The sequence below is a fragment of the Aethalodelphis obliquidens genome, unplaced genomic scaffold (assembly GCF_003676395.1).
Source record: "Aethalodelphis obliquidens isolate GAN/ISIS:26980383/991018 unplaced genomic scaffold, ASM367639v1 scaffold3, whole genome shotgun sequence".
NCBI lineage: Eukaryota > Metazoa > Chordata > Mammalia > Artiodactyla > Delphinidae > Aethalodelphis > Aethalodelphis obliquidens.
The window spans coordinates 7,625,571-7,647,837 of NW_020837947.1; the positions used below are offsets into that span (position 1 = coordinate 7,625,571).

Here is a 22,267-nt window from a genome sequence, read left to right on the forward strand (position 1 = left end):
CTACAAATGCCGATCTGACGCCCCTAGAGTGGTCAAACCTTCGGAGACAGAAAGGACAAGGCTGGGGGCCAGGGCTGGGGGGGAGTCCGTGTTTAATGGGGACAGAGCTTCAGTTTGGGAGGACGAGAAAGTTCTGGAGATGGATGGTGGTGTAAACATACTTAAGGTACAATGTAAATGTAAGGTGCTTAACTGCCACTGAACTGTGCACTCAAAAATGATTAAAATGGTGAACTGCATGTTACATGTATTTTATCACAATTCCTTTAAAATGATCAATCTTATATTATGTATATTTTACCATTTTTAAAAATTAAAAAAAACTGTCCTGGTCCTTGAACTTATCCCACAGCTGGGAATTTATCCAAAGGAAATTTTCCAACAAGAGGTAGAGAGGATATGTCACAGCACATCACCAACACTGGAAACATGCTATTAACCCAACAATAGGGAAAATGCTTAAAAATAGTAAAACCAAGCCATTAGCAACAAGGAAGCCCCTAAAAATTATAAACACAACTGTGAAACATAAAAGAGTCTTCACAAAATACTATGTTGTGAGGAACATAAAAATGTGCGGATCTATATAGACCTTGACCCTGAAAAACAAGGTGCATTGTGTGTATCGACGCTGAGATCACAGACAGTGTTTTCAAGCACTTGTGACGTGATGCTCCCCCTTTGGAGGAAGTGGAGTGGCCTCCACATCAGCCTGCACCAGGCCTCAGGAAGAGGAAGCCGTGCCAGGAGCATAACTCATCTGGAAAACTGCAGCACAACCCCGCTGGACACCATATGGTTTCTTCATCGCTGCGCTGGGGCTGGGGAGGGGGATCGAGTCCAATGGACCAACACTAATGCTTCTGGAGCCTCGGGGCTCGGCCCGAGCCCGCTCTGCCTCGTCACCCAGGCAGGGGCCGGCGGCAAACCGAAAACTAAAGAATGCGGCTGCCGCTGGGGAAGCCCACGAAGGCGCCACGCGTTTGTAACGTGTACCTGGCTTGCACACGAGTGTTATATTTGTGCTTATTTTCGTGTCGCCACACTCATCGCCATCTGAGTAAGAGAGCTGAATGTGTCCTTTCTCTCTTGTGGGAGAAGAAAGAAATTTGCCCAGATTTTTACTTCCGTCCTTATCTGGAAAAGAGAAAAGAAAAGGGAAAAAAACAGAAGACGTGATTAAAAATGAGAATGACACAGACGAAGAGGTACCAAAAATGAGCCGAGACCCCGCAGGTGTTCGCAGGGTCAGTGGGTTTCTCTTGAGTGACAAGTTTGGCAGGGCAGTGGCAGCCACACTGAGGACCCCAAGGGCACCTTCAAGCTTAGGACGAAAGTACAAGAGTGAATAAACAACGTCCTCTGAGGGCACAAGAGGCAGAAAGGCAAGAACGCACGTTACACCATCCCGGAAAATAACACTGTTCCCCCATTTGTGGGGCCCTCAGCTCTCCTGAGACACAAGGTCTGTCGAAACCAAGGGGGCAGCATTTGTCCCATGACCAAAGCAGAAACTAATTAAACCTGTGCAGCCAGCCAAAAAACGTGACCTTTTAATTCTTGGTTCAGTTGACTTTTACTGAAGGTCTGTCTCAAGTCCTTCTTAAATGAAGGCAGGGACATGGCTGGACCTGCTTTTAAAAGACACACCACCAATTCTGAATCCTGGGATAATTCCTAAAATCCAACCCGGGTTCACAATCCCTTATCTAATGCTTGTAACAGATTCCAATTACTCCCACTGTCTGTCGTTTTCCAGGTGAGTCTTAAGTGACAAACAACTAATATGCTATCAACACTTACATCCAATTGAGAAGTCGCAACCAACACAGTTACAGCAAAAGGAACCCAAGGGGTCCAGTGCTCTCACACGAGGCTACGAGAGTCCACTGGCCTGAAGCCGTAACACTTGAACAATTCCAGGCAGAAAGGTTGTTAAAAATCAAAATCAGTTCTACACGAGCACTGGCAATGCTCCTCCACAGGGGACGGAGCAGAAAGATAACCAAGTTCCCCCCAGCCGCTTCCTCCTGTTTCCAGTGTGCCCACCTCAGAAGGCTTCAGCCAACTTCAAGATACTCGAATGCACCAGTTCCCTACATTTGAGTCATTAAACTCTTTTCTTCACCATCCTTTATATGCTGAACGCAGAGAAAGGAGGCTGAGATAAACCACAGGAAGAACTTCTAATTCACTCCAACCTGGATGCAGCCGGGCTCCGCGTTACCTACAGGCACAGGGCACCACTCACCCACAGCGCACACGGCCGCGTCCTCGGGGCAGCCCCTCGCCCGGCCCTTCTGCAAGACCCTGTGGCAGATGTTAATGAAGAAATGCTTCTTTTCTGGTTCCCTCTGGCTGCCATCCACGGCTTCCCAATTCTGTTCCAGTTCTGTAACCAAAAAAAAAAAAAAGTCTTCCAGCCAAAGGCAGTGATTATTTCTCTGTGAGTCACACCATAAATGGTGATTAAGCGGAAGGTAAAGGCCTGCAGCTCACCAGGCCTGTGGTTGCTAGACGCCAGGCACTCACGTTTCTGGACCCGGCAGGCTGAGGGCACACAAACTCAGCGAGAATCTCAAGCCTGTCTTGAAGGTGACAGAAACAAGCCAGCCCCGAACAGCTCCTCAGAAGAGGAGGCTTAAGCGGGGGTGGGGGGGGCCGCCAGAGGATTAAACAGCAAAATTCTCCCCAGCCCCACAGTCTGAAATCAGAAACTGAAAAGCAAAGCCAGACGCCAGCCCGGACTTGAGATGCCACTGGTGACGCATCTGCCTCCAGACCACAGATAAGGCAGACCTGGCCCAGGGCTTCGTGCTCCGTGCCCCCGGAAGATAAACAAGATACGTGGGCCCTTAATTCAACGGGTTCATGACTCAGTCATGCATGAACAGAAGACAATCCGTGGAAGGCAGAAGGAGCACAGGCTGAGAGCAGACAGCAAGTCAAAGGCGGACCATCCCCAGACAGCCCCCAAAGGCATCACTGGAACCGTGTGGGAAGGACACACAGATAGTGAGGATGCTCCTTCTGCGGACTGGAGACTGGGGTTTAAAAGGAAAATCCCGCGTCAGTGGTAACACAGTCACTACACACCGGTGTCAATAACCGGGAAGGACTCACGGCCGACCACGACAAACACCGTCCTGAAAGCTTTGGCTGGGCTGGGGAGGGCTGCAGGGCTTCAGGCAGGACGACTTCTTTAAACTATCAGAGAAGGATGTGAGCTCTCACCTCACAGCTTCCTTAGATATCTGGGTGCCAACGCTACACAAATAACCCGGGTCCCAGAGGACCGGAGAGGTGGCCCAAGTCAGCTGAGTACGGATGCAGCTCTGCAGCCTCGCAGGTCCTAGATCTGAAACCGCCACTCAGTTTACTGTAAGAAAACTGGGGGGCGGGAGTGTAACTTGCTCAAGTAAACACAGCTGGATGCGGGGCCTCAAACCCATGTCTGAGCAGAGGTGAGAGCTCTTCCCACTCGGCAGACAGAAATCCAGCCTCTTGACCAAGGCACAGACTGTAACCACGGCACCAGCCCCAGGGCTCAAAGGTGCTGAACCAGGAAAGCACCGAGACGGTTATTCCCCCTGGGCAATTCACTGCCCGACAGCATCTATAGCGGGGCTCTGTGTTCAAAGGAGAGCGTTCCAGCACCCCACGAAGGAGGAATTCTCCTTCTAATATGATACTTTCCCAAGCAGCTGGGACTCTGAACACGCGAGTAATTGTTCCAATAGTAGCTGGTGACTATGGCTTCAGGCCGTTCTCCCTGTCTTGTGTACTATTCCGCTTTACAGAGGCAACTTGCTTCTATCTATGCCCAATTCCAGGGCTGCTAAAAGGGTGAAACTAGAAATCCCCACCTAGATCTGGTTATCCCTGTGGGGTGACCCCACGCTTATTGCTCGGTCTTCTGTGCCCCCTGCTAAATTCCAAGGCCCGAGGGGGCAGGGGTCGTGCTCGCCAGGTTTGCTGCCGTATCCCCAGCACCTCGTCCAGCCCCCGCCAGCAACAAACACTCCGCAAGCCTTGGTTCACAGGACAAATACATTAACCTCGATGGGTCGTCACCATGAGCCAGTCCCTGTGACAGGTCCCACATCCCGCCTCCTTTCAGCCTCACAAAAGAATCTGAGGTTGGTCAGGGAATGCAAATCCTGATTTAGAGACAGGAAAGAGGCAGTGAGACGGGGCAGGGGAGACGACACACACTTGTCACCCCAGGTGTGCAACCCTCTGGGCCTCACAGTCTCTGTGTTAAGTGGGAACACTGCCTGCTTGAAGGCTGCTGTAAGAGCTTAAACTCTTTTTAATTGAGCTATGACTGACACACGACACTGCATCGGTTTTAGGTGTACGGTACGAGTCGATGTATGTATATTCTGCACAACGACTGCCTCAGTAAGTGCAGTTAACGACCATCACCACACAGAGGTACCAATTTTCGTGGGGATTTTGACAACTTTTAAGATCTACCCTCTTAGCAACAAAAGTTTAAAAAAAGAATTTTTTTTTTCTAATCACAAAGCACAGGGCCTGGCACACAGAAGGCACTTGGCCGTTTTTACTGAACTACGATAAGATGAGCCCAAGATGTTCCAAGTAGAAAACGGTAACGCCGACCTCAAGTTCAGATATCTCACCTCCTGATTCAGTGTCATTTCTGATAATTCATACTGCTCCGTGAGGAGCGGGGAAAGGCCACGATACAGTTAGCTGACAAGGAAAACTGTAACAGCATTTCCAAACGTGCTCGCGGGAAAGAGGCGAGAGAACGTGCGCGAGCACACACGGAGCGGGCGGTGGGCCTACCTGAGTGCCGGGCCAGGGCCGACAGGTCAAAGCGCTGCTTCCCGTCGGAGACGCCGCAGAGCAGGGCCTCCTTCTCGTCCACGCAGGCGTACTTCGTGTCCCACGTGAAGAAGTAGGAGCAGTCCACCTCCCCGGTGAACACGGGAGCCCCTCTCCCGTTGTTACCTGTGCCGCATCAAAAGGAAGAAAGCACCCATGATGTGACCAAAACCCAGGAACGTCCCAGGAGCAGAGATCGCAAACAGGACACCCGTAGCAGCTGTGCAGGCAAACAAGTTCCGGGCTCAAACCCCAGAGATCAGAGTGGCTTTACTGCGTTTCACACGACCTAAACCCTGCAGGGCAGGCCTGTGTCCCTTTCATCTTGGTGGGATGGTCTCAAGAGGACAGAAGCCTGTTTTCAGCGGGGTGTGAGCCCCAGGCAGCGGTCAGTCTCTGACAGGCTCATAAACACCAAGCCAGAACAGGGAGTCACCGAAAGGGGGGCAGAGATCAGGGCTCCAGTTCCAGAGGAGTGCCACTGGCTTAGTGATGTGCGTGTGAGCAGGACACGCTCCCCAGGACTCGCCCCTAAAATGAGCCTGGAAGAGGGGTAAGGTCTGCAGCCGCTCCCAACTGAAGGGTGCTGAGGTTTAGTAACCTCGCCCCGAGAGGGGCCGGCATCCTGGATCCTGGGGAGTCTGGCACGCGTGGGTCTCTAACGCCCCACTCCAATCAGCCCGAGGGAGCCCCACGGGGGTTCTCAACCGTGAGCCCTCCCGGCTCAGCTCCGCTCTGCAAGCCAGGCCTTCATGTGCTGCCACCCACCCCCTCCCCGTCCATGTAGCGTGGGCTTCAGCAAACTCTGTTGACTTTTCCCGTACCAGAAATTCTATCCCCTCGCCTTTCCGAGCTAGTGCACTGCTGGCACGACGGTCCGTTTTCCACCCCCTGATGGTTTAATAATCCTCCTCTGGACCTCCTACATGATTTACCTTTCTTGAGGTTTAGGGCCCTGAAGTGCACAATGTTCTAACGGAAATAATATTCTGTACCAAGGGCGAATGCTGTTTCAACTGCAACTTCTATTGAATCTTTAATATTATAAACATCCTAATTATAACACGAGCGACAGCGGCTAAGGCACACGGAGCACAAGCTGAGGCAGGCGCCGTGCGAAGCACTGAGCCCTCCACAGGGGTGGATGCAGAGAACAGGCTCTGTGTTAGGTACTTCACATACATTCGCGTATCTCAACCGTGAAATCCTACGACACAGGGACGACCTTAGTCCCGTTTTGCAGATTTAGGGGGGACTCAATTCGCCTATGGCTTCATAGCTAGAGGGCAGAGGAGCCAGAAATCAAACCCAGACGGTCTGGCCCCGGAGCCAGACTCATAACCGCAAGGCAAGACTTCCCTGCGCTACTGTGTGTCTTTGGTTTGTTGGGTTTTTTTTTTTAGTAAGTCCTCTAAGCCATTCTCTTTTAAGAACCAGCGCTCCCAACTTCCCTTCCGACAGCACCCGCTCTAGCTGGGGGTCCGCCGTGCCCTCCACCGAGGGAGCAGTGAGGCTGCTTCGCCTCTTTCCCACATGCTCCCCACCCGTCTGCCCCTTCAAGGTTTACATACAGTTTAGTCCCACTGGATTGGTATCTCATTGTTCAGAAAAGATCTGTGTTTCCTGAAAACTTGATGCACTCACAGTGTTTTTCTTTTACCGGATAAGTTTACAGACGATTAAATGATACTATGAATGGTTCCAGGGTCCATTCCTACTCAAGAGCTAGATTTGCATCTGAAACTTACTAATGATCTGCTGGGAGAGCCCATTTTAAATAAAATTTAAATAACCACTGGCATGCACCCGACCTGCATTCTTATTTAATTCCTCCAAGAATTTGAGGAGAATAGTAAAGGAAGACTCCCCACTACCAAACCACGCTGTTTATTTAAACACAATGGCCTTGCCATCAGGACCGCTAAGCCCTACGGTTTCCAGCCACCAGCAGGATGAGGATGACTTTCTGTAATCTCTCCATCAATCTCATCCCTGAAAGTTTCCTGGCTCTCCAGGCTCCAGCACATCCCCCAGCACACCCTTTACGTGGCCTGGCGGTACGTGGATCCTGCACCAGCTGAAGGCAAAAAGTGGACCCTCCCAGTGAAACCCAGCTCTGGCCTGAGCAGCAGGCGGCTGCCCCATCCCCCCACCGCTCTGGGACAGAAACCCGTGGTGCCTGCTCACCAAACCGGTAATCTTTCCCTCTAGGCCCACGGCTAAACTGCACTTCCCGTCTCACTGCCTCTGAGGTTGGGCCATGCCTCTTAGTTCTGGTCCATTAAGAAAACAACTGCTGTTCCCATTCTGCAGAGTCCTTGGAAGCCATGCTCACAGACAGCAGCAACACGAGGTGGAAAATGCAAAGGTCCCCACACGACCACGTGGAGCACGGCCCCCTAAGGCCTGAATGGAATTAAAGAAAATAAGTCTTCAGCGTGATCATGAGTCACCTGAACCTGTGGACAGTTTTTACTGGCCTATGCTAACACACCGCACTCCTCCCCCCAAAACGGTCTAATGTCCTTATGTGACGGGATCACCAACAATCAGGTATCACGTTACATCAAACTAGATACAAGTTATTGAAACAAATGGTAAAATATATATATATATATAATGGACAAAAAAATAAACTTATGCACCTCTGTGTCTTGAAATGCATGAAACCCTAGATTCAGAAGCATAAATAATTCCTGGAGATCCAAGTTGAACTATAAACCACATTTCATAATATTCCATAGCCAATCAACACCCAATTCAACATGCAAAAATACATTATTACCAGTAAACACAGAATCCACCAAGGGGTTTTCTCTAAAAACTCTAAATTTAAATTCAAACAAGGTAATAATGGAATGGTTTTAGCGTACACAGAGCACAGTACCTACAGTTGGCTCCAAATCACAGAGCTGGAAGGAGTCTTAAATATTTCATAATCCAGCTCCAGCCTGAGAAGAGGCTAAAAAACACCTAAAGTCTCTGGATCTGGTCTCCGTGTCACGATCACCATGACATGAGTCTTCAGGATTAAGGCACTGCCATTAGTTTTGTCAGGTCTGATAATGGCACTGAGGTTACGTGAAGGGACGTCCTTTCCTGCAGTCTGGGTGGAGTGTTACGATCCACTGGTGACGTGACAGAGCATATAAACGTGAGGCAAGTTTGGTGAAACATTAACAGCTGTTAAGCCTGAGTGGTGGGTGTGCAAGTTTTCACTATAATGTTCTTTCTACTTATATATTTGAAAACGTGTATGACAAAAAAGAATAAAGGAAAAACAAATGGCCTCTCCTATTTGTTTCCCGCCTCAGCCCCCTTGGGCTCTAGCTTCCTGGCATGACTCCTGGATGTCCATCCCTCTTCCCTGGGAGCCCCTGACCACGGGCCCTTCTCAACATCCTCCTCGTCTGCTGGGATCTTTCTGGATCATTATTCCATCCTCCCAACATGCCCAAATGAGATCAGCGCATTCCCAAAGATCGCGGCCAAGTCATTTATAAAAAGTGCGGGCAGAACAGGGCCAAAGGAGGTAGCGACAGGACAGAGGGAGCCTCGGCCCACACAAGTCGCCCACCGCAGAGCAGCCCAGCAGCAGGGGGTCTGGGAGACCTGGGCAGCCCGAGTGCCTGAGGGTCTGGGGACTTGCATTTCCCAAGGGCCTGGACACAGAGTAGAAGGGGTGGACTTCGGAGAGGGTCTCCTACGAGCCTGGAAGAGGTGAGGATGACGGAAGAAAGATGGAGAATCTGGGGAAGGCAGGGCGGGCATTCAAACCAAAGGGAGATGGATCCAAAGGCCACGTCCAAGCCAGATGCATGGCCACCCCTGCTTAGTCCCTTCACGCTGATTTCTAGATAAAGTCCAACTCCTCTGCAGGACACACAAGCTTTTCACAACGTTGCTCCACCCCCTTCTTTAGCCATGGCTTGGACACCCAGCTCTGACCTGCTCACGGCTACCCAAATTCCCGCCTCTGCATGAGCTGTTTGTTCCTCCTGCCACAAAGACCAGCCCCCATGGCCACCCGGCTTCTGCGCCCGGCTTGCCCCTAACTGTCCTGCAGGGTTCCCTCACCCAGCACCTCCTCTTAACTGCCTCGGTCCTCGGGGGTAGCCAGACCCCAGACCCCTGACCTCAGGGCCTCCCTCTGGATAAAGGCCCAGGTGACAGACCTTGCCAGGCACCCGCAGCCTGCCCGCGTCCCCTGCACTACGTCATCACCGTCCTCATCTCTCTCTCTGCTGCTGGTGTGTAAATGCCCGGGGAGCTCTCAGCCATCACGGCATCCCTAGGCTTCGCAGGGTCTGAGCAAACAGGTACTAATATAATGTGTTCAACACATCAACTGAGAACATGCCTCCAACGTAAGCTCAGAGCGCACGTGGCAGGGGTAGGGGGCTGACAGGCGACAGTGGGCTGAGAACAACGGTGACGATGGCCAGCGGCGCCAGGAGTCAAGGGGTGTCCTGCTGTGAGGTCTCCCTCCTGCTTCAGCCCAGGTGATTCTCTGCCGACTCTCCGGGCGGGTTACCAGCGCTCGGCGGTGGTCACCACCCCTCCTGCCTGCCTCCACCACCAGACCTGCTTCTGGAGCACGGCTCCCGTCACGCACAGCTGCCTCCCCCAGGCCCCGCAGTGAGTCACGAAGGAACCTGCCCCGTGACCAGATGGTTAAGAGCTCTACCATAGAAACACACAAAACAAACAGTGAGGGGCCAGGAGACCCTCAGGGGTGGGGCGGCCATGCGAGACTGTGCCGGCTGTGCGGACGGGGCCAGACCCAGGCGGCTCCCAGACCGGAGCTCTGTGCAGGGGCTCAGCCGGCTTGCGGGGCACCTGGGGTCACGGCTTGGGGGTCCACTGATTGGACGGCTCTCTCAAGATGGTGGGATCCCATCACCTCTCAAGAGATGCAAACTGTGTTCAGAATCTCTGCGATACGGACAGCAGTGCAGCTCTGTGAAATGCCAGTGTCACTGTGACGTCAAGGTAGCTTCTCCGAGCCACTCAGAAAAACCAAACATTCCACTTAAAGTTGCCCTGGGGTCTCTCAAGATCCCCAAATCCCACCTCTACAGCAGGGCCACCATTTGCAAAAAGGGTCACCTAGAAACTCAGTTCCTAAAAGAAGAGTTGTTTAGTGACAAGCCATCAGAAGGTGGTGAGCAAACCCAGACTGCCGGCCTTGAGCGCACTCCGGGAGAGCCAGCATTCAGGACAGAGGCTTTCCCAGCGAGCCCGACACTGGGCCCAGTCCCCACACAAACAGTAAACGGAAACGAGACGTGTGTGTCAGGCGTCGGCAGGGCGGGGTGGGGTACTCCTACCCGCTACGACAGAGGGGGCCTCAAAGGGGCCACGTCTGCAGGAGGACATCTGAGCACCCCACTCAGCGCTCCACGTCTCCATGGAGCCCGCCCACCCGCGCAGGGACGCGGCTGACCCAGGGCGCACTCACCCGCCGTCTGATTGCACGCGAAGTTGATGACGCTCATCCGCTGGAAGCCGGAGCTGCACGTGTCGCCCCCGAAATATACCAAGGTGAGGTCTCCGTCTGAGTACCTAGGTTTTTGCAATACACACACGCACGTGTTTGGTAGAACCAAGAAAGAAACTTGAATCCTTAAACGTTTCTACAGTGAGCCTTCGCGTACCATCCACAGAGCAGCAGCGACACAAAACAGCGAGCCCTCTCGCAGGCAGGGGAAGAACCGTCTACAGGAGAGGAGTTCCAAATGGACGGGCTTCTCGTCCTCTTACTTCAAAGTAATAACTGGCTGGGAAAAGGCACTGAAGGTTTTTTGCTAGGACCATGAGGCCTCTTCTGCTCTCATTTTCGGATTTTGTCCAAGATAAGTAACGCCCAAGAAGACACAGCTTTTCCAGCAGCTGCCATGAAGTCTTACCTGAGGGATCCTGGTCCCTCAGGTCAGAGAAACTACATTCTGATAAAGCTTTTGCGAAGGTAGCTACCGAGGTAAGGGTCACGAGAATTGTGATGAATGCGTTTTCCTAGTTGTTCAACGCTTGTGTGTGATGCCAATGGTGTTTCAGATTCTCAAACCACCAGAGAAAAATCAAAACTCCTCGGACATGTAAATTGTAACATACAAAAGCCATATCAACTAATGAAATAGCTTTCCTACAGTACGGTTCCCTGCAAACAACAGATTATAAAGCGAAACCACATTAACAGAAGCATTCTTACTGTAAAGCCAGGAAAAGCATCCACTGGTCAGGGACAAACGGCACCTGCCTGACTCATGCAGGAAAATCATGCCAGCTTAACTGATTTCCCTGTGCTCTGCGGAAGGTGGAAGGAGGAGGAAGGCGGGGGAGTATGTTACGTTTCACAGGAACACGCGCGATGCACCGGAAGTTACGTGGAGGCCGTACGCACCGAAGGGTTTGGCCCTGGAGCTTCCCTGCCACTTTGACTTGAGTGGAATCTGACTTCTTCACTTGGCAAACTGCAGCATCCTTCTTGTCACAGATGTGTGCTTCAGCTCCTCCACAGACATTCAAATAAAAAACATATTCCTCCCCCTCTGCGGTATAGTACGAGGAGTTTGAAGCTAAGGAAAAGGGAATAAACAAGAAGAGGCTCTGTTACGCACACAGGTGTGGGTGGCAAAGTGACAGCATCAAACTCGAAACGCCCACCCCAGGGCAGGGGGAGCTCGGCCCCTGGGCTCTCATTCCCTCTCCCACTTCCCGGCCCCCAGGCACCCACTCACCTCCGAGCTGGCTGAGCGGCTGGAGGTCAATGGCGACGTCGTGCTGCTCGCTGCTCAGAGAGCAGTTCCCACTTTCCAGGTAATCCCTGTGGCAGGCGTACTCAGTGATCCACTCGATTTCAAAGCGGCAGTGGGATTTCGCCGTGAGCTTGGGAAGGGTGCCCTATCGTGGACGGGGTAAAAGGAATAAAATTAATTCTTTTCATGAAGCTTAAATGCAGATGTTTCTGTGCTTCTGAAAAGCCAAAGGTATGTTACTGGGGTTTGACATTTTTCTGTTCTTTTGTCTGCCTTACAACGACTGCATTTCCTTGAAACCCTTCCAGTCCCTTCCAGAGTCACGCGCAAGCGTCAGCCTGGGAGCCCGCCCTGAACGCGGTATCACCCGCCCACCACGCCCCTGGCAAGCAGTCATGATGTGTGAAGGGCCTGTGGTCCGTGCACTCCTTTCAATCACAGGTGCCGCTGAGCCTGTGCCAGATGGACCCCCCCCGCCCCTGCCCGCTGGGTGGACATCACTGAGCCTGCGTGCATCTGGGGAGATGGTCCCTAACCCCTTTCCACGGGAACGTCCATGGCTCTAGGGCACACTTCACCTGTATTCACATCTGTTCCTGCCCCTGGGTGAAGCCAGGGTATCGTCCACCACACACCCAGCTTCTGGGAAGGATGCCACGAAGTCACTGTTCACCGGGGGGCGGTGTCATCTTTCTAACTTTCCCTGGGAGAAACGTCTCCCTGGCCTTAGCATCAGGAGTAGCTGTGCCGATTCCAGGCCCCTCACTCTGCAAGCGTCTAAGCACCTGCTACGTGCCAGGCACGGGACTAAGCGCCGGGTTTCCCGTCACATGATTAGTGAGGTGCAGAGCTGCAGTCCAGCCCCGACTACTGACTCAGAATCTACACGTTAAGCCCTTGGCTCAGAGCAGTCAGACATACATACAGTGACGTGGACCAAGTGCTGAGTGAGAGAAGCTGGACACCACGTGCTGTGCGACTCCACTTGTGTGGGATGTCAGGAAAGGCGAGACAGAAAGGTGGTCCCCAGCTGCCGGGGCTGGGGGAGCAGGGGAGTGATGGCAACTGGGCAGCAGGCTTCTCTGGGGTAATGGAAAAGTTCTAACACGGACCGTGGCGCTGACTGTGCAATTTTGTTAGTACACTACTAACCGTTAAATTGTACTTAAAACAGGTGTATTTTTATAGTACATAAATTCAATAAAACTCTTCTAAAAAGATCTGTGTGGCAAGGTGAATGTTTACTCAAGTTCCGGCTCCTAGAAGCATTCAATGAGCCAGTGGAAATTCTTCAGTAAACCTTCAAGTATTAAGGGGTCCAAGCCCACGTCACCCAGGTTCTACCCAGGGAACAGTCAGGCTGGAAACAGAACCCTCAGCTCCACTGATAGCCCACCAGCCCAACGGCCTCACATCCCATGGAGAACAGAGGGGAACTCTCCATTCTCTCCCCGTGATAGTGTGAAATGATTTCTCACTGAATGCAGCACAAGTAAGAAAGGGAAACACTGAAACCACTGCCGGCTTACAACATCTCATCAGGCTCAAAAGATTTTGATTCACATCTGTAGGATGGATAGTATAAATAAACAGTCCTCAATATCACGTTCAGGACTAACGCTGATTACTGGTCAGTCAGGTCTCTGCTGAGCGGACATCACGCGACCCTAGAAGTCTGGGGACAACGAATGGAAAGCTGGCTGGACTGCACTTCTGTCTCCATACACGCCCCCCCACACACACACACACACGCACACGCACACAACAGGCCAGTTGCCTGCCAGAAACCAGAGCAAATTCCACGTTTGTTTGGGGGGAGGGGAGGACATTCTTTGGCAAAAGAATTCAGTTCCTCCTACTTCATTCTACAAGGAGAAGGCAGAAATAAATTGGAGGAAAGCCCTACCCTTCCTTCCTCCCTGGGGATGTCTCCCCTCATCTGCACCGCATCTGCAAAGACACTTAAGCAGCAGTGGACCGGTGAGACACCACTGGGCACGGGGCCCAAGGACACCCCAGACGCAGGCCCTACCCTCAAGGAGTTTACAACCGCACTCGAACTGAGTAAACAGCCAGAGGACAGGGTGGTCAACTGCCCGGGAGGGTGTGGGGGGGCAGGGCGGAGGCGGGCAGGCGACGGGGTGACACACTCCACTCTGAGTTGGCAGGAACCTCCCCCCTTCTGGCTCTAATTCTCCTACACTGGTACCCACCCCCGGAACCTCAGCCGCTGGCCCGAGCCATTTCTGCCAGGTCTACACACCATCTGTACTACTCCCTTCTCACTATGTTTCTATGAACCAATTAGCTATTTTTACCGTGCCTCATCTGAAGCACTAACAGACGTGAAATCACAGGTTTAGGATGATACGTACGGTCTTTTCAAATATTCATTCCAACCAGCATCGCTCTACAATTTTTTTAAATCCGTCTATGCACCACTTAATACCGCACTCGACCCTTGAACAAAACACCATTCTCTTAGCATAGACACCCCCGGATCGCTGAGAAACAGCAAACAGCAAGCCGAGCACGTGCGTCCGAGTCAGTCCCGGGAAGCGTGGCTGCCGCCTCCACGGAGGCATCTGTCCTGCACCAGCCCCACCCTGACTTGTGCTCACGCCACTGGGGCGTCCTCTCAGACAAGCCACTCACCTCTCTGCGCTCCGACGGGCAGACAAACGTGATAGTCACTGCCGGGCTGTGACCCTCACAGAAGTCTGGATGAACTGCCCCTTCTTTCACATAACTCAGGACAAGCCTGGAGGATACATGTCGAAAAAAGAGGGTTAGGGTTACAAAAGTACAAATTACATTCCAATTAGTCTGCTGCCCTGAGCCGTCAGCTCAAGCTTCTGTTCTCCTTTCCCCGTGTGTTGAGAAAGGGAGAACAGAAGCCTACACTGTGAAAGAAGCCACAGTACGAAGTCAGTTAAATTCATTTCCGTTTGGGAAAAAAAAAATTTTTTTTAAGTAAACTTCAATGAGTGCTTTAAAAAAATAAGTAGAACAACCAACATATAAACTTAAATACTAAGAAAAGCTGTTTGAGTACACCAAAAAAGATTATAAACAATCTAACAAAACAAAACAAACACAGCCCGGCCGGCCAATTGCATTTCACCCGCAAGGCTACACAACCACTTCTTCTCTAAACGACCACTTCTCAGTGCAAGAGGAAGATCTTTTTTTTTTAAGCCTGAAGACAGCCCAGCGTGCTGGTGACACGGCCTCCCGCGGCCAGGCAGAGCCTGGAACCGCCCATGGGGGTGCTGGCCTAGCTGTGGGTTGTGGCCACAGTTCCCGGTGCACCGGCCACAGGACCACCGAAAACAGATGACCTTCCTTTCCTCTGAATACACGCTCAGGCTTTCGCTCGACGCCCACGCTTTCCGAATTCGTCTCTAGCCCTCCCAGTAGGGAAAGACACCCATTTATCACTTAGGACGGTGCGACAGGCTGAACTGTGTCCCCGCAAACTTCGTATGTTGAAGCCCTAACCCCCAGGACCTCAGGATGTGACCGTATTTGGAAACAGGGCCTTGGAAGAGGTGATTAAGTTGAGTTCACTGCTGTGGGCCCTAATCGGACAGTATGGATGTCCTTATAAGGAGAGGAGATCAGGACACAGACACACAGAGGAGAGGCTGTGAGGGGACGCAGGAGGTGGCTGTCTACGAGCCGAGAGGAAAGGTCTCAGAAGGACCCGCTGACAGCTCGGCCTCCGGAACTGAGAGGAAACAAGCTTCTGCTGCTGGAGCCGCACAGTCTGCGGCACCGCCGTGGCCGCTCTGGCAAACGAAATCAGACGCACGTACAGGAACCTCCCAGACGTTTTTAAATTTAGGTTATGCCCCAGCTCTCCCTGGGGACAGAAGTGTGATCTACTGCACACGGTGACACACCACTAGTTCCAGACTAGAGCAGGTGCAGCGAGGCGTCTACCAAAGGCTCCTGGAACAGGGAGAAAATCAAAATCCTCGATCCAAGTTCAGGATGTGGCCACGTGTGACACACTGGAGAAAAACCTCTCCCCACTGAGAGGGGTACAAACGCATGAGAAAAACGTGTGTAAACAACACAGCTTATCAGGAGAAATGAAACATCCCCACCGGGAACTAAGGAGCGCCCCCTCGTCCCAGTCGGGAAGCAAACTCTGCACCCAGAAGGGCGGTGGCAAAGCGGCCCTCCTGTCACTCGCCTCCAGGACGGTGTTTTTTAAAGAACAGATAAAACCACGGACGTAAAACCAACGTCACAGGTGACAAAGCAAGGGAGATACCCAAACACACCTTAAGGTAGGCGTGACTTCATGAAGTGGATACCCGTATGGACATGGGCTGGATCCTGATACACATCTTCCTGCCTAAGTCACCAAGCCTACGTGACTCAAGCCACGACCGCTCACTTTGCAAGCCTATGCGAAGCAGTAACTCTGCAAGCCCTGCTGAAAAGGGATATTCTTGCAACTCCCTGAAAAGCCAGGCTCTTGCTGAAGATTACACATGCCACCAGCAGACCGACCTGTCATCGCTCATGAGCTTCAGTCCCTCCTTGGGCCGGCCGACGTCGAATGCCCGGTCCCCTCTCACCAGGCAGGCGGCAGTGCCGGTGGGACAGGAACGCACCTCCGGACTCGTGGCCCGTAGCACCTCTGTAAAATGTGTGACATTGAATCAGAGAATGTGTCAAGTGTAGCAATCACACTTAACCTTAGGTCCAGGGTCCCTTGAAAACATTACCAAATTTTTTTAAGTCTCCATAAGTGATATAAGGTAGCAGAGGTCTGGAAACCCAGAAGAGTAGGATCCCATCCCATCCCGAGACCCTGGGCAAGCCAACGACCGATCTGAAAGTGGAAAATGGGAACAGCTTTCCTGCCCTGCAGGGCAGCCGGGAAGTGAGGGCGAAACAATGTAAGATGCTCACTCTGTACCTGGTACATAAGAGGTGCCGATAAACAGGGACTAAGGTGCTACTGGTAGTTAAGGGACACAGCCCTTCTCCTAGAGCTACGGGAACCTTAGAATCACCTACAGACAAGAAAAGGCAGGGTCTCCGTGGAGTGGATTGGTGGAAGGATGAGTAGATTCATGGAAACAACCTATGGACAGTTCTGGGTTCGAATCTTAGATCCACTCCTTTCTGTCTCTATAACTTTGGTCAAACTGCAGACGGATCCAATTGTCAGGGCGCTACCTCACCAGTCCGGGGGAGGAGTAAAGAAAAGAACAAACTAGATGTGCCTGGGATAACAGCCAGACAGTACAGCCTGCCGGCAGCAATACCACAATGACTACAGCTGTGTCTCTTTAGGCTGCGTTACTTTTATCGTCACCTGCCACCTTACACGTTACAGGGGGTTTACTGTGCATCTTCTCCAAGAGTGCAGGAACTTCCACGTGCTCAGTGCTGCAGCTCAGCGCCTAAATTAGAGGCCACCACGTAACAGGGGCCCTAAAATAGTTCTGCCGTGGATGGGTAAATATCACCCAGCCTGGGCTCTACCTAGTTCAAGTCTTATAGCACTCATCGAGGGCAGGGTTTCCATGTCTCCTCTGCCCCGGCAGCTCTCAGCACCCCCAGTACCCAAATCAGCCAATTCTCCCCTCATCGTGAGAAGGAAGGTTTACTTGAGAATCCTGAAACCCAAAGCATCCGGCTGACAGAACATGTTGGCATGGCCAATGGTCAGAATGGACTTTGCGATGGCATCAGAATTTCCTGGGGGCAAAGGGGAAGGGTTGTGCAGAGAGCATCTTTGGGGACAAGCTTTCTTAGAGGGCCCAATCAGCGACAGGGTTATCCACAAAGGAGTACGGTGCAGGGGCAAAAATACTGAAGCCTCCAGAGAAATCCTTCACCATCCCCACCCACAACGCCCCCGGACTCAGACCTATGTCTCTGCAAACGTTGATGAACAGAGAAGTGTCCAGGTCAGAGTCGTCCACCAAATAAGCACCGCTGATCTTGATCAGTGGGTTTAAATCATGCTTCTTCAGCTCTCTGTCAAACACGTAGCACGGCACCTAGGAGAGACAGGAGAGAACACGAGTCTTTGACACACACCTTCCGGGGGGCTGGGGGCTCAGCAAAGCCTACGCCCCACATCATGGGACACCAGTCTCCACGCCGTGAGGTTCCCCGATGACAGCAAAGCCAAGGCCGACAGGGCTCCGGTTGCTTCTGCCCACCTGTTCCCTCCCAGCCGCTCCATCCCCGTCCCCCCTTGGCGTGCTGTCCTGCTGCCGCCTCTCACGCACGTCATCCCCTGTCCCTACACCCCCACGGCCACCACGCCGCAGCCCTGCAACCAGCGCAGACGTTCCCGCCTGCCCACCCTCACTGTCCTCTCTCCCTCTCCGTCACCCTCTGCTGGACGCAGCCACTACCCACTCTGACCTCACTACCACTCTCGGCCTTCCCCCCCGGCCTCACGCCAATGGCCTTCCCCTGCCCGAAACTCTTTCTTCACTTGGCTGCCTGGCCTCCAGGGGCTCCTGGGGTCCCTCTGCCCACAGCCTGCTTTCTCAGCCTGCTGGGAATGTGCCTCAACTTCCTTTGAACGGACCCTAAGTGCAGAGGTGTCCCACGGCTGACTTCTCGGCCGCTCATTCCCCTGGTGACCTCGTGCACGACGCATTAGGTACCCGCCACTGGCTCCCAAGTGTATGTTTCTAGCCGTGACCTCTCCCCGCAAGCCCAGACTTCACAGCCAACGCCAGCACACAAGATGTGTTCGTGAGCAGACTCTGCAGACAGAACGCCAGGGTCCAAACTCCGGGGCTGACACTTAGTATGACCACGAGCCAATCGAGCCTCTGTGCCTCGGTTTCCCCATGTGTCAAGTGGGAATAATAACAGTAACTATCGACACTTCACAGGGTTGCTGTAAAGACTGAACGAGTTAATACACGTAATGCTCTTGGTGCAGGTGCTGGTGAGTCAATGTAAGTGTCACCTGCTGTTATTTACCCTTGTCACTTAGATACACAAAAGCATCTGAATTTTAACATATTTAAAATAGGCCTTTTTTCCCCTCAAAACCTGCTCTCATCCTAGCATTCCCCACCTCAGTAACGCACAATCATTCAGCCCGTTGCTCAGGGCCAAACCATGAAGGCCATGGAGAACTCGCACGTTCCACATCCAAACCATCGGCAAGTCCTCTCAGCGCTTCAAACCCAACCCTGGATCAGCTCCTCCGTTACCACCCGTGTCCAAGCTGCCATCACCTCTCGCCTGCAACAGTCTCTTTTAACGGGACCCCTGGTTCCAGCTTCCGTGTCCCCTTCCCCCAGCCAATGTCTCCACAAGCACCAGATCAATCCTTTTAAAATTCCATTGGGTCACATCACTCCCTGCTCAAAATCCACCAGCGGCCTCCCATCACACTGAGGGTGAAATCTCAGCTCCTCCACGGTCTCCAACCTCGGGGACCCTCCACGCAGCCACACTGGCTTCTGGGTACAGATCAGCCCCGTGGAAGTGATGCTGCCTCTACCTGGGATGATTCCCTTAGAGCCCCACGGCTCTCTCACTGCGTCCCGGCCTCAGGTGAAGGGCCACCTGCGTAGTGGGGCCGTTTCTGACATCGCCAGCTCTCTTCTTCAGAGCACTGGTGTCTATCACCGGGCACCTCCACCTGCTAACCTGAGTGTAAGCTCCCCGAGGACAGGGCCTTTGTCACTGCTGTAGCCCTAAGCAAGGCTTAGGACAGTACCCAGAACCTAACAGGGGTCCGTTGAACACCTGCTCACTAACATGAAGAGCAGTTCCTCCTCTGGGCCTCTAGCTGGATTCTAACTTATGAGCACTCTCTAATCTCTATGAACGAATGGTCTTTTATTTTTTTTTTAAGTCAAGGAGTATATCAAATCACGTTATACACTTTAAGTATATGCAGTTTTATTTGTCAATTATACCTCAATAATGCTAGCGGGAGAAAAAGGGGTGTAGGAAGAATGTCAAGGAACCCATTACAGGTGGCAAGACCCTGTGCTTTCGAAGTTCCACCAAATTCGGAAGGCAAGGCGTCCCAGCCCAGAGATGTACCCCGAGTAAAGGCCCGGGTCGCCCAGTCTTCACGTGAAACATCCCCATATCATTTTAATCTCCTCGGCCAAGGGGTATTCTAAAAACTCATGTTCGCTGCAATCATTTCAAAATACTTTGTTTCATCCCTTCCTATGGGTAATTTTCCTTAAATTGGCTTTTAGAAAACTGAAGCTATTCACAGGCAGGTCCGTTTACAAAAGTTAATGTTTAGCTTTTAAATGTTTCTCAGAAAGATGCTATCAAACCCGCAGGAATGCGCTGACCCACTAACCCTCTTCCCCTGTCCTGTTTGCAGAGACTTCGCGGAGAGCAAACGGATGGAAACCAAGGACTTGCACCCCCTCGGAGCCTCAGGGGGGCACCTAAACTCACTTCAACCAAACACTTAAAGCAAAGTCTCCCGTTGCCTACAACGCTGGCCAGAGATGCTGACGCCAACCAAGGAGGGCGAGCATGGGCACAGAGCAGGCGAGGTCAGGAGGCCAGAACCACGCCTGGCACTACGTCCTGCAGAAAGGCAAAGGAAGTGCAAGAAAGGGAGGACTGCAGACCCGGAGGAGGCTCCAGTAAAAGTAACCCGCGTCCATAATCCTGCAAATCTAGAGCTTGTCAACCCCCAGCAGGATAACACAGAGACATGAACTCAACCCAACGGGGCAGCAATTCAAGAAAGGAGACAAAGCAGCAACTCTCCAGCTACAAAATAAAGACGAGGGAGCGGGACGGCACACAGCAGGAGGGAAGATGGGGCCACACTCCTGAAACTAGCTCGATGTCACCGAAAGGCTTGAAGGCTTCCAGTGAGCCACGCCTGCTGCGGACACCCGGCTCAAGGCCGTGAGCAACTTCTGGCTGTCTCCCGACTCCAGGAAGGAACAGGAGACACGCCCAGTGCAGCGCCCCCCAGAACTGGAGGGAGCATCGGAAAAACAAGCAAGGCTCCTGGGGAAAGTCCTCCCACTTCCAGCTCCCCCGAGCAGAGCAATGGAGACATTCATCAGCGCAGGAATGCAGCGGCCGGGGAAGGAGGCTGGTGCCAGCTCCCCACACTGCGCACTGAGTCACCCTTGTTAACGGTGTACGGATGTACATTAACCGTATTTATGTAACTCCGGTAAGACCACTAGCTTGCCAGTTCTGCATTCTCTGCGTGTCCCAAGAGTAGGATGGTAGGGGATGTGTGTCCACGAGCTTTTACGGAAATTACGATCTAAAACGACCCCACCAGAATCCACTGAACAAGCACTACACCGGTGGGTTTAAAAGGCACTTTTTGGAACCACCGTGTTCTTTGCTCATCACACCATTCTAAATCTGACAAAGCCAAACCAACAGAAGAAATGAGGAGCTATCAATAAGGTGTGGAATCTAGGGGTTTTTTTTAAGGAATGATGAGTGTTTCGACATTTCATGTAATTTTTGAAGTTCTATCATAGCCTGTAAGGTCTAATCAAATCCTACTGAAGACAGAGAGAAGGGACTGTGCTCCACAGTGATCCGCTGGCGGTGGCAGCCTTGCTTTTGCAGCCATCATGCTCTCTGGTTCTTCCCGTCTAATCTAGCTACACCTAAGGCAGAGCGATGCCCTCCATACCTTCGGTCTATGAGTTCCATGAATGCAACAACCCTTTCAAAATGTAAGGAAATTCCTAATGCTTAGCCCACAACATGCCCTCGATAAATGAAAACTCCACGAATAAAGCCCGGCTGCCAACCAGGCCCAAAGAACTGATCACTGGGAACATACCAGCACTCCTCCTGCATCTTTGGATCAGCTAAACGTCACTTCTGAGAAAAACACAGACTGTATCTTCCCGTTCCCACCCCCCAAAACGACTTAGAACAGGGGTCAGCACACTTGTTCTGTAAACATGTTAGGCTTTGTGAGTGACGTAGGTCTCTGCTATGTATTCTTCTCTGCTTTTTTTTTACAATCCTATAAAAATGTAAAAACCATTCTTAGTACTGAGGCTGTACAAACACAGGATGTAGTTTGTGACTTCTGACCTATAGCACAAAGAAAATCAAAAACAAGTCACTATTTCTTTATTTCTTTGGGGAAGCAATTATTCCCTAGGTGGTGGGAAACAACTGTCAGTTCAGCAAAGCAAGGAAAAAGGACGCTCGGTTAAAACAGGAAAAATGGGTGTAGTAACTGTCAGCTGGAGAACCAGGGCCCAAGAGAAGGAGACTCCATGGGGCCTGGAAGGCCTGGGGTCTCACAGGAGAGCCGAAGGTGTCTGGCACTGCGGTTCAGAGATGCTTTTCCTGCTGTTAACTGTACATTGGCAAATAGTTGAAGCTAAGTTTCAAAATGCAAAGTTTAAATTTGACACCATCTCCTACTAAGTATCGGTGTCATTTCATTAGGCCTTACTTCTTCCCACACTTTGAAATTTCCTCCCATTGAACATTCCTTACACCCATGGAGGCAGCATTCCGACTGCCTTTTCTTTTGTAGATTGCCACAGCTGAAGAGTCGGTGATAACTTACTATTCATAACTAAATTTGTTTTTGTTTTTTAATCTCCCGCTCCCTCCCCCTCCCCCTGCGAATCCCTAAATTCAGTTTTATTTTTTAAGAACAAACATCTCTT

The 22,267-nt window shown here is 51.8% G+C and overlaps 1 protein-coding gene across 1 annotated transcript in view; it reads right to left on the bottom strand.

The window, feature by feature from the left end:
* Positions 1-22,267, bottom strand: part of IGF2R (insulin like growth factor 2 receptor) — a 108,967-nt gene that overhangs the window by 54,663 nt on the left and 32,037 nt on the right. Inside the window, exons 5-13 of the mRNA XM_027081948.1 lie at positions 17,509-17,641; positions 16,137-16,266; positions 14,268-14,373; positions 11,595-11,757; positions 11,258-11,432; positions 10,316-10,419; positions 4,816-4,980; positions 2,252-2,392; positions 997-1,137 (exon numbers count right to left, since the gene is read on the bottom strand). Of these exons, the coding sequence (XP_026937749.1) occupies positions 997-1,137; positions 2,252-2,392; positions 4,816-4,980; positions 10,316-10,419; positions 11,258-11,432; positions 11,595-11,757; positions 14,268-14,373; positions 16,137-16,266; positions 17,509-17,641 (1,258 nt within the window). The remainder of the gene's footprint in view (positions 1-996; positions 1,138-2,251; positions 2,393-4,815; positions 4,981-10,315; positions 10,420-11,257; positions 11,433-11,594; positions 11,758-14,267; positions 14,374-16,136; positions 16,267-17,508; positions 17,642-22,267) is intronic.